This window comes from Eriocheir sinensis, unplaced genomic scaffold (assembly GCF_024679095.1).
Source record: "Eriocheir sinensis breed Jianghai 21 unplaced genomic scaffold, ASM2467909v1 Scaffold515, whole genome shotgun sequence".
In the NCBI taxonomy this organism is placed as follows: domain Eukaryota; kingdom Metazoa; phylum Arthropoda; class Malacostraca; order Decapoda; family Varunidae; genus Eriocheir; species Eriocheir sinensis.
In genome coordinates, this window is record NW_026111849.1 from 258,050 (window position 1) to 269,619 (window position 11,570).

The 11,570-nt window shown below is 44.8% G+C and overlaps 1 protein-coding gene across 1 annotated transcript; it reads right to left on the bottom strand.

Moving 5' to 3' along the window:
- Positions 1-2,667: 2,667 nt before the first annotated feature.
- On the bottom strand, positions 2,668-11,233 carry LOC126992897 (uncharacterized). Its single transcript, XM_050851727.1, has 2 exons — positions 11,181-11,233; positions 2,668-3,448 (listed from the first exon to the last, which is right to left on the bottom strand). Exons 1-2 carry the CDS (start codon positions 11,193-11,195, stop codon positions 2,804-2,806), a joined length of 660 nt encoding a protein of 219 aa, XP_050707684.1. The 5' UTR covers positions 11,196-11,233; the 3' UTR covers positions 2,668-2,803.
- Between the last annotated feature and the right edge of the window lie 337 nt (positions 11,234-11,570).

Sequence of the window (11,570 nt, forward strand, 5' to 3'; positions counted from 1 at the left end):
TGCGGAACCCATACTGGAGATCAGATAGAAGGTCAGAAGTGGAAAGGTGCTTTTGAATCTTCCGGTTAAGGATTGATTCAAAAGCTTCAGATAGACAAGAAAGTAAAGCTATAGGACGGTAGTTTGAGGGATTGGAGCGGTCACCCTTCTTAGGCACAGGCTGTATGAAGGCATACTTCCAGCAAGAAGGAAAGGTAGATGTTGACAGGCAGAGGCGAAAGAGTTTGACCAGGCAGGGTGACAGCACGGAGGCACAGTTTTTAAGGACAATAGGAGGCACTCCATCAGGTCCATAAGCCTTCTGAGGATTGAGGCCAGTGAGGGCATAGAAAACCTCATTTTGAAGAATCTTTATAATAGGCATAAAGGAGTCAGAGGGGGGATGAGTAGGGGAATATGCCCAGAATCGTCCAGAGTGGAGTTTTTAGAAAAAGTTTGAGAGAAGAGTTCAGCCTTAGAGATAGATGAGACGGCAGTGTTGCCGTCAGGACTGAGGAGTGGAGGGAAAGATGAGGAAGTGAAGTTGGAGGAGATGTTTTTGGCTAGATGCCAGAAGTCACGGGAAGAGTTAGAGAAAGCAAGGTTTTGGCATTTTCTATTAATGAAAGAATTTTTGGTTAGTCGGAGAATAGATTTGGCACGATTTCGGGCAGAAATGTAAAGTTCATAATTAGCATTAGTTTGAAGGCTCTAGTACCTTTTGTGAGCTGCCTCTCTATCATTGACTGCACGAGAACAAGCGTGATTAAACCAAGGCTTTTTAGCGTGAGGAGTAGAGAAAGAACGAGGAATGTATGCTTCCATTCCAGAGACAATCACCTCTGTGATGCGCTGAGCACACACAGAGAGGTCTCTATCCTGGAAGCAATAATCATTCCATGGGAAATCGGAAAAGTACATCCTCAGGTCGTCCCACCGAGCTGAAGCAAAATGCCAGAAGCATCGCCTCTTCGGTGGGTCCAGAGGGTGTACAGGAGCGATAGGACAGGATGCAGAAATAAGATTGTGATCGGAGGAGCCCAACGGAGAGAACAGCTTGACAGAATAAGCAGAAGGGTTTGAGGTAAGGAAGAGGTCTAGAATGTTGGGCCGGTCTCCAAGACGGTCGGGAATACGTGTAGGGTGCTGGACCAACTGCTCTAGGTCGTTGAGGATAGCAAAGTTGTAGGCTTGTTCACCAGGATGGTTAGTGAAAGGGGATGAAAGCCTACTCCCCTGTCCTCCCCTTCCTCCTCCCTTACCTCCCTTTCTCCCTCCCCAAGTCCTCCTTTATTTTATTTTTTGTATCTCACAAGATATTAGTTATTCAATGGACAGCCAGGATAGGCATTGAAGTATTTTTTTTATACTGACTAGTGAATACCGCTACCGCAGTCCCGCACATCGCGTACCGCACTAGACAAGAAAAAAAAATGGGACCGCACTGCCGCAACCGCACTACTCCGGAAAAAGTAAGGCACTACCGCAACCGTGCTACTGATTTTTCAGTACCGCGCCCACCTCTGCTTATGTTTTCCTATCTCTATCTATTTTTATCTATCTATTAATATATCTACCTGTCTATCTAATTATCGAACCACCTTGCCTCCTTGCCCTTTATTATTTATCTATCTACCTAGTTCACTTACCTGTCTACCTACCTTTTTATTATCTATTCAATTATCTTTCATATTCACACTATCAACCTGTCGAACTTTCAATTGTCTTCGAGTCAAGGTTCCTTTTCTTGCATGATTAATTTCACCAGCCCATTAAAACGACTACGACACAGCTTGATCACTATAAAAAACAGACAACATTAACGGTTAAACACCTCTCAGCGTCACATAACTCATTCCTTGCTCGGCGCAGCGTAAAAAAAAAATTAAAATACAAAAAAAAAATCGTTAAAGCATGTGTATTCATCACGCTAAAACTTCAGTCGACGCTTATTATGATGAGTCAGTTCCTCGCAATTATACATTTATAACATGATGATCACGTCTGCCACTTCTTTCAAGGCAAACGCTTCCACTAACATTGCACAGGACAGGTTTGAGCGACACGAATCCACTACGAGCAAAATTATATTCTCTTCATGATGATTTCCGAGTTGCTGCGAGAGAGCGAGAGAAGGGGAAGGGTTTTCCTTTTCAGATCACGGCCAACAACCTTCAGACGGTGTGTGTGTGTGTGTGTGTGTGTGTGTGTGTGTGTGTGTGTGTGTATGAGTGTGTGTGTGTGTGTGTGTGTGTGTGTGTGTATAGATGTGAGAAAAGATAACTGAGTGAAGAGGCACCAAGGTGTGCGGGTGGGCACATTAGACGACAGGTTACGTGGAAAGGTGTCAGTGTGTGTGGGATGGTCTGTGTGGGCCAGGTGTGTGTGGAGGGAAAGGTGCGGGAAGGATGGCGGTGGCGGGCAAGGAGCGGCCGGCAATTTGTATTCCGAGATTCAAGCTGCATGACTCGGCGCGGCTGTTGTTATTTTCCAGGCCTTAGGGAGACGAGAGGAGCACCGGGCAGGAGGGAGCGACCTGGCGTGGCGTGGCAAAGCGTTGCGTGTGGCGTGGCGTGATAAGGCTGTCACACAGGACTCACTAAGAACACACCACGTCAGCAAGTAAGAACACACCAGCCGCGTGCACTTACGCCTGGGGTCATGAGGCATGTCGTAGTGAGTGGAGTCTTAAAGAATAATGTGTTTATTGAAGCATTACATGGCCACCTTAAGAAGTTGCACCCATGTCCCAGTTTGTAGCAAGTCAGTGAAGGCCGTCAGGTTAGGGGCACCCAAGTCGAGGTTGACGGCCTTTCGCAGGTGACTACGGCTGTCGGTAGATTGTGGGCGGCAGGGCGGGGCTGGTGTACACGTCACTCAGATCTTCAAAGGAATGTCCCCCGTCAACGATCACGCCGCCGTGGCCACCGCTGCTGACGAGTTCGCCACTGCCCTGGGAAGCCTTGCTGAGGGCGGACTGCAGGTCTTCGCCGGTGGGCAGAAACGGGTTTTCTCCCTCGGCGTAGTTGACGAAGAAGATCTCCGGCGCCTGCTGCTCGGGGGCGGGTACTTCGATCACCTGCTGGTCCAGCTGAGGCCGCTTACTGAGCAGGTACACAACGTTCTTCTGCTTCGGCGGCGGCACCACGATGGGCTTCTGTCCCGTGAGGGTGTCCGGCGAGTGGATGAAGATGACGTTGTGCTCCACGCGGGGCGGCGGCACGTGAGGGCGGGGACCGACGATGGGCGCCAGGCCAGGGGCGCGGTACACGTACAGATTGCGCGTCACCTGCGGCGAGACGCAGCTGCCGTCCACGTGACGCACCTGACCATGCCCACAGCCTCCACCAACTGAGATGCCACCCCCACTATAACCTCCGCCGCCGTGGGTGAAGATGGGGCCTTGGGGTGCGCCGCCCCCATAGCCACGATCGGCCGCGGCGAGCGCCAACAATGTTGAGGCGAAGACCTGCGGGAAAGGAAGAGTATGCGGGAACCATTATGACGGATGACTGAGCGGCGGCTGCACGAGTCGCATGTGAGGGGAGGGGAGGGGGGGGGGGGTGCGGGCCTTAGGGAGTAGTCGTGAGGCCGGAGGCGTGTATTCACGTCTTGGCGGCGGCGCAGCGCGGCGCGGCATTAGCATGAGGAGCGCGACCCGCTGAGGACGGCGGCTTGGAGGTAGACCTGGAGCACCGATATAGCGGGAGAAGCAGCAGCAGCGCGGAGGAAGGAAAGCAGAGCCAGGAGAAAGCTTGCTCATCATTGCGTCAGCCACCTACTTAGTCACAGCTCTAACAACCCGCCGCCTCCACTCCCGCCGCTCCAACACTCCACTTAGCGCAGCCCTGGACGCCCTCACGCCGCCCGCCGCGCCCCTCGGGAAGGCTTGGGCAATCACTAACAAGAGCTCGTTCCCGGGCAGCAAAAACAGCGTGACGGACCAGGGCGGAGGGGAAGGGGGGAGAGGGGGCGGGGGGGGGGGGGGGGTTGGAAGTAGAGGTGAGAGGGTGCGTGTGAGTGGCGGAGGGAGGGGTGGAGGCAGACGGGAAGAGAGGAAGTAACGAGGTGAAGGGGAAAGGTAGAGGGAAAAGGCGGGGCGAGGCGTAAAAGAGTGGCAGAGAGGAGGTGAAGCAGCGAAACGAGACGGGAGGAAGGGGAGAGAAGAGGAGGGGAAGTGCAACAAGGGGAGGAATTAATGGGTGGAGCAAAGGGGAGAAATGCAGATGAGAGTATACACGAAAAGACGAATAAGAGGGGAGACGAAAGAAAAGGGGAGGAGCGGAAGTGAAGGACAAAGGGGAGGAGCAAAGAAGAGGAGGGAAGGGCGGAGACAAAGAAGAAGGGGAAGGACGGAGGGAGGGGAGGAGCTAAGGAAAAGAGGTGAAAGTGAAGGGAGAGAGGGGTGATGGGGAGAGACAAAAAGGGAAGAAACTAGGGGAAAGGGGAAGAGGTAAGAGAAGAGGAGGAGATGGAAGGAAAATCACTCCACTCGGTCATTCTCCCACAATTTTATGGCCACTAGTCTCCCCTTCTAATCTTCCCTTCCCTCCCCACTCCGATGACTCCTAAATTGAAAGCTAAGGGGAGGGGAGGATGGGAGAGGGGGAGGGGGCGTGAAGGGGAGATGACGAGGCTTAGAAAAGGGGTGAAGGTAGGGAAGGCAAGGGGAAGGTTGGGGTAGGTAGGAAGGCAATAAGGGGTGACGAGGAGAGAGAGAGAGAGAGAGAGAGAGAGAGAGAGAGAGAGAGAGAGAGAGAGAGAGAGAGAGAGAGAGAGAGAGAGAGAGAAGGAAAAGAGGTAAAAAGAGAAAGATGAGGCAAGAGAGAGAGAGAGAGAGAGAGAGAGAGAGAGAGAGAGAGAGAGAGAGAGAGAGAGAGAGAGAGAGAGAGAGAGAGAGAGAGAGAGAGAGAGAGAGAGAGAGAGAGAGAGAGAGAGAGAGAGAGAGAGAGAGAGAGAGAGAGAGAGAGAGAAGGAAAAGAGGTAAAGGAGAGAAGATGAGGCAAGAGAGAGAGAGAGAGAGAGAGAGAGAGAGAGAGAGAGAGAGAGAGAGAGAGAGAGAGAGAGAGAGAGAGAGAGAGAGAGAGTAGGAAGGAAGGCGGTGGAGGGGAACAGGAACGGAGGGTAATAAAAGATGAAAGAGAAGGAAAAGAAGAAAAGAAAGAGAAAGAGAGAGAGGAGCTGAGGAAAACAGAAGGGTAAAAAAGAGGAAGAAGAGAAGGAAGGTCTGATGAAGGAAGGGAGGAAGGAGGGAAAGGAATGGGGAAAACAAGATATACCTTTAAACTCCTACACCTTGACCACTGAAACAACAACCTTACAACCTCAACCCCAACACAAGACACCTCTCCATCCGATTCTGACCCTCTCTTAAGCTACTCTTGCTCTCCGCTATTCGCACGAGCAGCACCAGTGAGTTTTGTTTTTCTTTTTTTGAGGGGGGAGGCTTATTTAATTCGTCCTTGAGCTGCCTCGTTTACCGCAAAAAAAAACGAGGAAAAATAAAACATACAGAGCTAGTACACCCTTCAAACACTTACCCCTATACAAAGACCCTTACATACACCCCTTACATACATTACCATGACACTAACTATACACATACCACTACACTGTCAGTACACCAATACACACCCTTACACACACTACCATTACATTTACTATACACCGACCACTACACAATACTCACCCACTAAACTTTCCTACCACTACACCCGTTTAGCATTAACACACACACACACACACACACACACAACATAATTACTTCTCAGCCTCTCAGTGCGTTGTGTGTGTCTATCTCATAAGAACAAAGTGCGACTCCCTTGTCAACATTAACTTAAACTTGCTCCTTTCAGCCTAACAAAGGAGGAGAGGGAAGCAAAGAAATATTAATAGAACATGAGGCTGGCTGTTCTTTTTTAGTCTTTTTTATTAAGTTTTTTTTTGTGAGTATTAAGTGAGTGAAGAAATTGAGAAGGAGAGAAGGAAGGAAGGAAGGAAGGAAGAAAAAAGGAAAGAATATAAAAATGGGAGAATGAAAAAAGGGAAAGAAGGAAAGAAAGAGGGATGCAAGAAAGAAAAAAAGAAAAAAGTAGTAAAGAAAGAAAAAGAACGGAAGAAAGAAAAATCAAAGAACAAAGAAAGGAGGTGAAGAAAAAAGGCAAACAACAGCAAGGAACCAAAAGAACAGCAAGGAGAACAGCCACGACCGAAAAAAAAAACAGTGGGAAGAAAAAAAAATTGAAAAAAGAAAAAGGTAAGAGGCTGCAAAAAATATTAATGGACCTTCCACCTCGATAAATCAAGTGTGGAGAAAACGGCGGTGGTGACGGCGGCGGCGGGACTGGAACCCTTTATGAGCTGTGCCTGCAGATTCTCCCACCAGAGGCGCTGCGGACCGTTGTATGGAGAGACGCGACCCGACGAAAGTTTAAAAAATCAAATAAATAAATCAAATAAATAAGGAGGAAAAAGGAAAGGAAGGAGGAAGGAAAAAAATATCAAACTCAGCAAATAGAATAATGAAAAACGCAAAGAAGAATATTAAGACGTACGAAAAAATGCAAAGAAATGAAGAGACTGAAAGAATTTACGATGAAGAAGAACACGAAGAAGAAAAATAAGCAAATGAAGAAAAAGGTAAAGAAGAAAATCAAGACGTACAAAAAAATACAGACAAACGAAGAGTAAAAAAAATAACGATAAAGAAGAAGAAAAGGATGAAGAAAGAAGCAGAATAAAGAAAAAAGAAAAAGGAAAAAACGGGTTACATTTAAGGTCAGGTCATAGACGTAGATATATGATGAGTCATAAAGAAAGTACACGGATGGAAAAAAATAAAAAGACAAACATGGATGATTAAAACGAAGGTCAAAGGCGAGATATATTTAAAGGCAAACTGGCGTAGAAATAGATGATGGGCATTAGAGAAATATATTGCTAAAACACACACACACACACACACACACACACACACACACACACATACACACACACACACACACACACACACACACACACACACACACACACACACACGTCACGATACTTTCAAGGATAAACGGGTTAAAAAAAGAAAAAATTATGACTAATGGAAAAAAAAGGTGTGAGGGAAAAGTGGCACAAATAGCCAATAAAATACATATTAGTGAAACCAAAAGCTTATGAGTAAAAGGTAAAGAATGTGTTTCAAGGACGCGACGTTTTGAAAAGTTACGAAAATGATAAATAAGAGGAACAAGAGAAGGGAAAATACCGATGAACATAAAATCAAGAAAGAAAGAATTATCAACAGAGAAAGAGAGGACATACACGGCAAAAATATAAGGTATTAAATAAAAGGAAAAAAGAGGAAGGAAACGTTAACGGAAGAAATATAAGGAGAAAAATTAAGAAAAGAGGACAGACGAAGATTACGAAATACAGAAAGGGAGAAAGAACAAAGCTACACAGCAAGGAATTTCCAATAAATAAAGGAAGAGATGTGAAAGATAAATAGAATCGAAGGAAAAAAATAAGCAACGTGAGAAAGATATATAAAGAGAAACGTTAAATTAAGTGAATAGACAAAGGAGGAGAAAATAAAGGAGAAAGAGACTTAAGAAAAAGACTAAAAGAAAAACATTGGGATGTACGAAAGAAACAATCGAGAGGAAGAGAAATGGGACAGGAGGAAAAATAAAGATAAGATAAATGAATAAATGAATGAATAATGAAATGAAGATAGACAGACCGATGAGTAAATTAAGGAGTAGCGACACGGGAAGGAAAAAATCATTAATAAAAACACTGAAAAAAATAATGAAAAAGTTAAAGAAGGAAATTAAGACGTACATACAAATAGAAAAATATAATGAAGAGCGAACGAGAAAATTTACGGTGAAAAAGAGAAGAAGAAGAAGAAGAAGAAGAAGAAGAAGAAGAAGAAGAAGAAGAAGAAGAAGAAGAAAAAATGAAAAAAATTACGAAGAAAATGAAGAAGCAGAAGATAATGATGATAAGGATGATAATGAAATAAAAGAACAAAATCATGAACAAGAACAAAAAAAAGAGAGAACAAGAAGAAACAAGAACAAAAACTACCAACAACAACAAGAAAAAGTGAGGGCCAACAAACAAACCCATAATCCCAGAAAAAGAAAGACACGAAATGAGAGCAACCCCCCCTTAACAAAGACATAAAAAGGCAGCGTATATAAACAGGGAACAAGAACAAGGCCAAGAGAACCAGTTTTTAGTTTACAAGATGAGTCGGGATTCAAGGGAAGACTTCGTGTGGACGTAAGACGAGAGGAAAAACATGCCGGACCGGGGAATGAATTGACAAGCTTGATGTTGATGATGATGATGATGATGGTAAGAGGTAGGGAGGGAGAGGGGTAAGGAGGGGATAAAAAAACAAGAGAGAATGAATGAACAGCTGTATGAGAGGATGATAGAGGGAATGAAGGAGGAGGGAGGAGACAGTGGGAGCGTGTGTGATAATTTTTAAGAGGCAAAAAAGAATAACGAATGTGTGTGAGAGCAAGTGAGGGAGGGAGTGAGGGAAGGAGGGGGGAAGGGAGGGAGGAAATGAGGGAGTGAATAAGTGAGAGTAAGTGAGGGAGGGAGTAAGCGAACAAATAAAACAGTGAGGAAGAGAGAGGGAAGGAGAGACGAAGTGAGTGAGTGAGCGAGTGAACAGCGTATACCTCACGTTCTCCAGGTGAGCGAATTCATACCTGGCCGAGTTCTATTTAATTAACAGAAGCCAAAGCGTAAAAGAAAGCATGAGTCAACAATGAATAATGATAATAAGAATAATAATAAGAATAAGAATAAGAATAAGATTAATAAGAAGGAAGGATGAGAAATACCTTATCGAATGGAAAACTAAAACTAAAAAAAGAAAAAGAAAGAAAAGATAAAACAAATAATATTACCAATACAAATAATGACTATAACCAAATAAAATAAAATAAATCAAAACACGAAATAAAAAAAGAAAATCTGGAAACAAAACACAAATTCATCCTTTTATCAATTACAAAATCATTAAATAAACAAAACAAATATGCACTCCCAGCAGGTGGACGGCAGGTGGACCCGAGCATCAACCTCACCTGCAGCACACCGACCCTAGAAAAACAGGTAAGACAAGACCATTAGGGAACACATTATACACGGGAAGTCGGACTGTAGAGAAAACGGAAGGTATGAAGATGGACTCCGCTGAAATGTGAATGTTGCCGTGGATGTGTCTGGCAAGAGATGAGAGGATAAAACCTGCATATATTAGCGGTACAGTGAAAGGGAAACAAAAAAGGACGGTGCAGAGAAGGTAAATGAAGTGATACGGACACCCTACTGAGAAGAGTGAAAGGAAGAGTAACGGGTAACGAAAGTGGAGGGGAGGAAGAGGAAGAGAGGAAGATGAAAGTTAGGGAGGATGGGTAGCAGGAAGATGAAAGTTAAGGAGAGTGGGTGGCATTGTGTTGAGGGAGACTTACAAGAGAATTACGGACACGCCATGATTAGAGAATGATGAAGACTACGTGGGAGGAAGAGTGACTAACATCGCAGTGTAGAGGAGAAGGAAGAGAGGAAAACGAAAGTTGAGGTAGTTGGATTGGACAGAGTTAAAAGACACCAACAAGAGAATGAAATGGTACGAACAAGAAAGGTGAAGAAATGAAGAGTAAATGAAGAGATGAAAATACGTGGGAAGAAGAGTGACTAACATCGCAGTGTAGAGGAGAAGGAAGAGAGGAAGGCAAAAGTTGGTGTTTGGAATAGACCTGCAAGAGAAAGGACTGACAGGAGACGAGGTTCAGTACCGGGAAGATGAGGACGACTAATCAGATACAATGACCTCGTATGAACATGAGTAAGGCTGCCAATACAAAGAAGACAAGAGGGAGAGTATCTTTGACTGCCTTTCTATCTCTCAACTAAGGGACGACCTGGCTGGGACTCGAGCCAAGGGAAGACCAGTTTTGGGTTGGCAGATTAGACCGCCCCGCCAGCAAGACCAGAATGCCGGGGAAATTACAGGTCTGGGTACGAATGAGTATAATTCAAAGGGAACAAAAGAATGAAAAAAAAAAGATGAAACGAAAGGATGGGAGAGGAAATAAATGGTTGAGTGGAAATAATATTGATGAATAAGAGAAACGTATGAAAGAGGAATAAGAAGAGAAGGAGGAAGGAGAAGAAGAAGAAGAAGAAGAAGAAGAAGAAGAAGAAGAAGAAGAAGAAGAAGAAGGAAAGTAAAGGAAATTTTCGATTAGTCGGCGCAACATCTGTGGTCATATGCCGGAGAAAGACAGAAGGGGAAGGAATTATAGGAGAAGGGAACAGATCCCAGGAGACGGGACACAGCCCCCGATTAATACCTGGTACCCATTCACTGCTGGGTGGACAGGGGCGTAGGGTATCGGAAAAGCCGCACAAATTTTTCCACTCCGCCCGGGAATCGAACCCGGGTTCTCTCGGTTGTGAGCCGAGTGTGCTACCCACTGCACCACGAAGCCCCCTGGGAAGAAGAAGAAGAAGAAGAAGAAGAAGAAGAAGAAGAAGAAAAAGAAGAAGAAGAAGAAGAAGATAATGACGATGATGATGATGATGATGATGATGATGATGATGATGATGATGATGAAAAAGAGAAAGGAGAGAAAAAAAGAAAGAGAAAAAAAGAAAATAGAAGAAACATACAAACAAAAAAGGAGAGAAAAAGAAATAAGAAAAAAGAAGTAGAGGTCAATGATAATGAAGATGAGCAAAGAGCAGAAGAAGAAATATAGACATAGTACGAAGAAAGGAAAGAAAACAAAGATGAAGAAGAAGATGTGAGAAGACAAAGTTGAGGAAGAGGAAGAGAAGACAAAAGAGGAAGAGGAAAAAGACAAAGATGAGGAAGAGTAATAGAGAAGACAAAAATGAGGGAGAGAAAGAAAAGACAAAGAGAGGGAAGACAAAGATGAGAGAAGAAAAAGATGAAGAGAAAGAGAAGACAAAGATGAGAGAAGAGAAAGAGGAAGAGAGGAGACCAAGAATCGAAAGAGGATGAAGAAGATGACAAAGATGAGCAAAGACAAAGGTCCAGAAGAGAAGGACGGGAGAAAGAAGACAAAGATGAGGAAGAGGAAGAAGACAGATGCGGAAGAGGAAGAGGGAGAGAGGAAGCATCATGAGGGAAGACAGGTGAGGCGGCCGCGACTCACCACCAGGTTCACCATTGCGCCAGGTAAGCTATCCAGGTGACTAGTGACCAACACGACCACGCACCTGAGATTATATACCTGAGCACGCGCACACACACACACACACACACACACACACACACACACACACACACACACACATACTCAGGTTGGTTACTCCTTTTTTTTTTTTGCCTCTCACTTGCATGCTTTTCTGTTGTTATCATCTCCTCCTCCTCCTCCTCCTCCTCCTCTTCCTCCTTTTTTTTCCTATTCCTTTACCTGTTTCTCCTCCTCTTCTTCTTCCTTTCCATTTTTTTTTTTACACAGTTATTCGTTCATCATAACCTCCTTTTGCTTTTTTTTCTGTTTATTTTTCCTCTTCTTTTTCTTCTTCTTCATTATCATCAG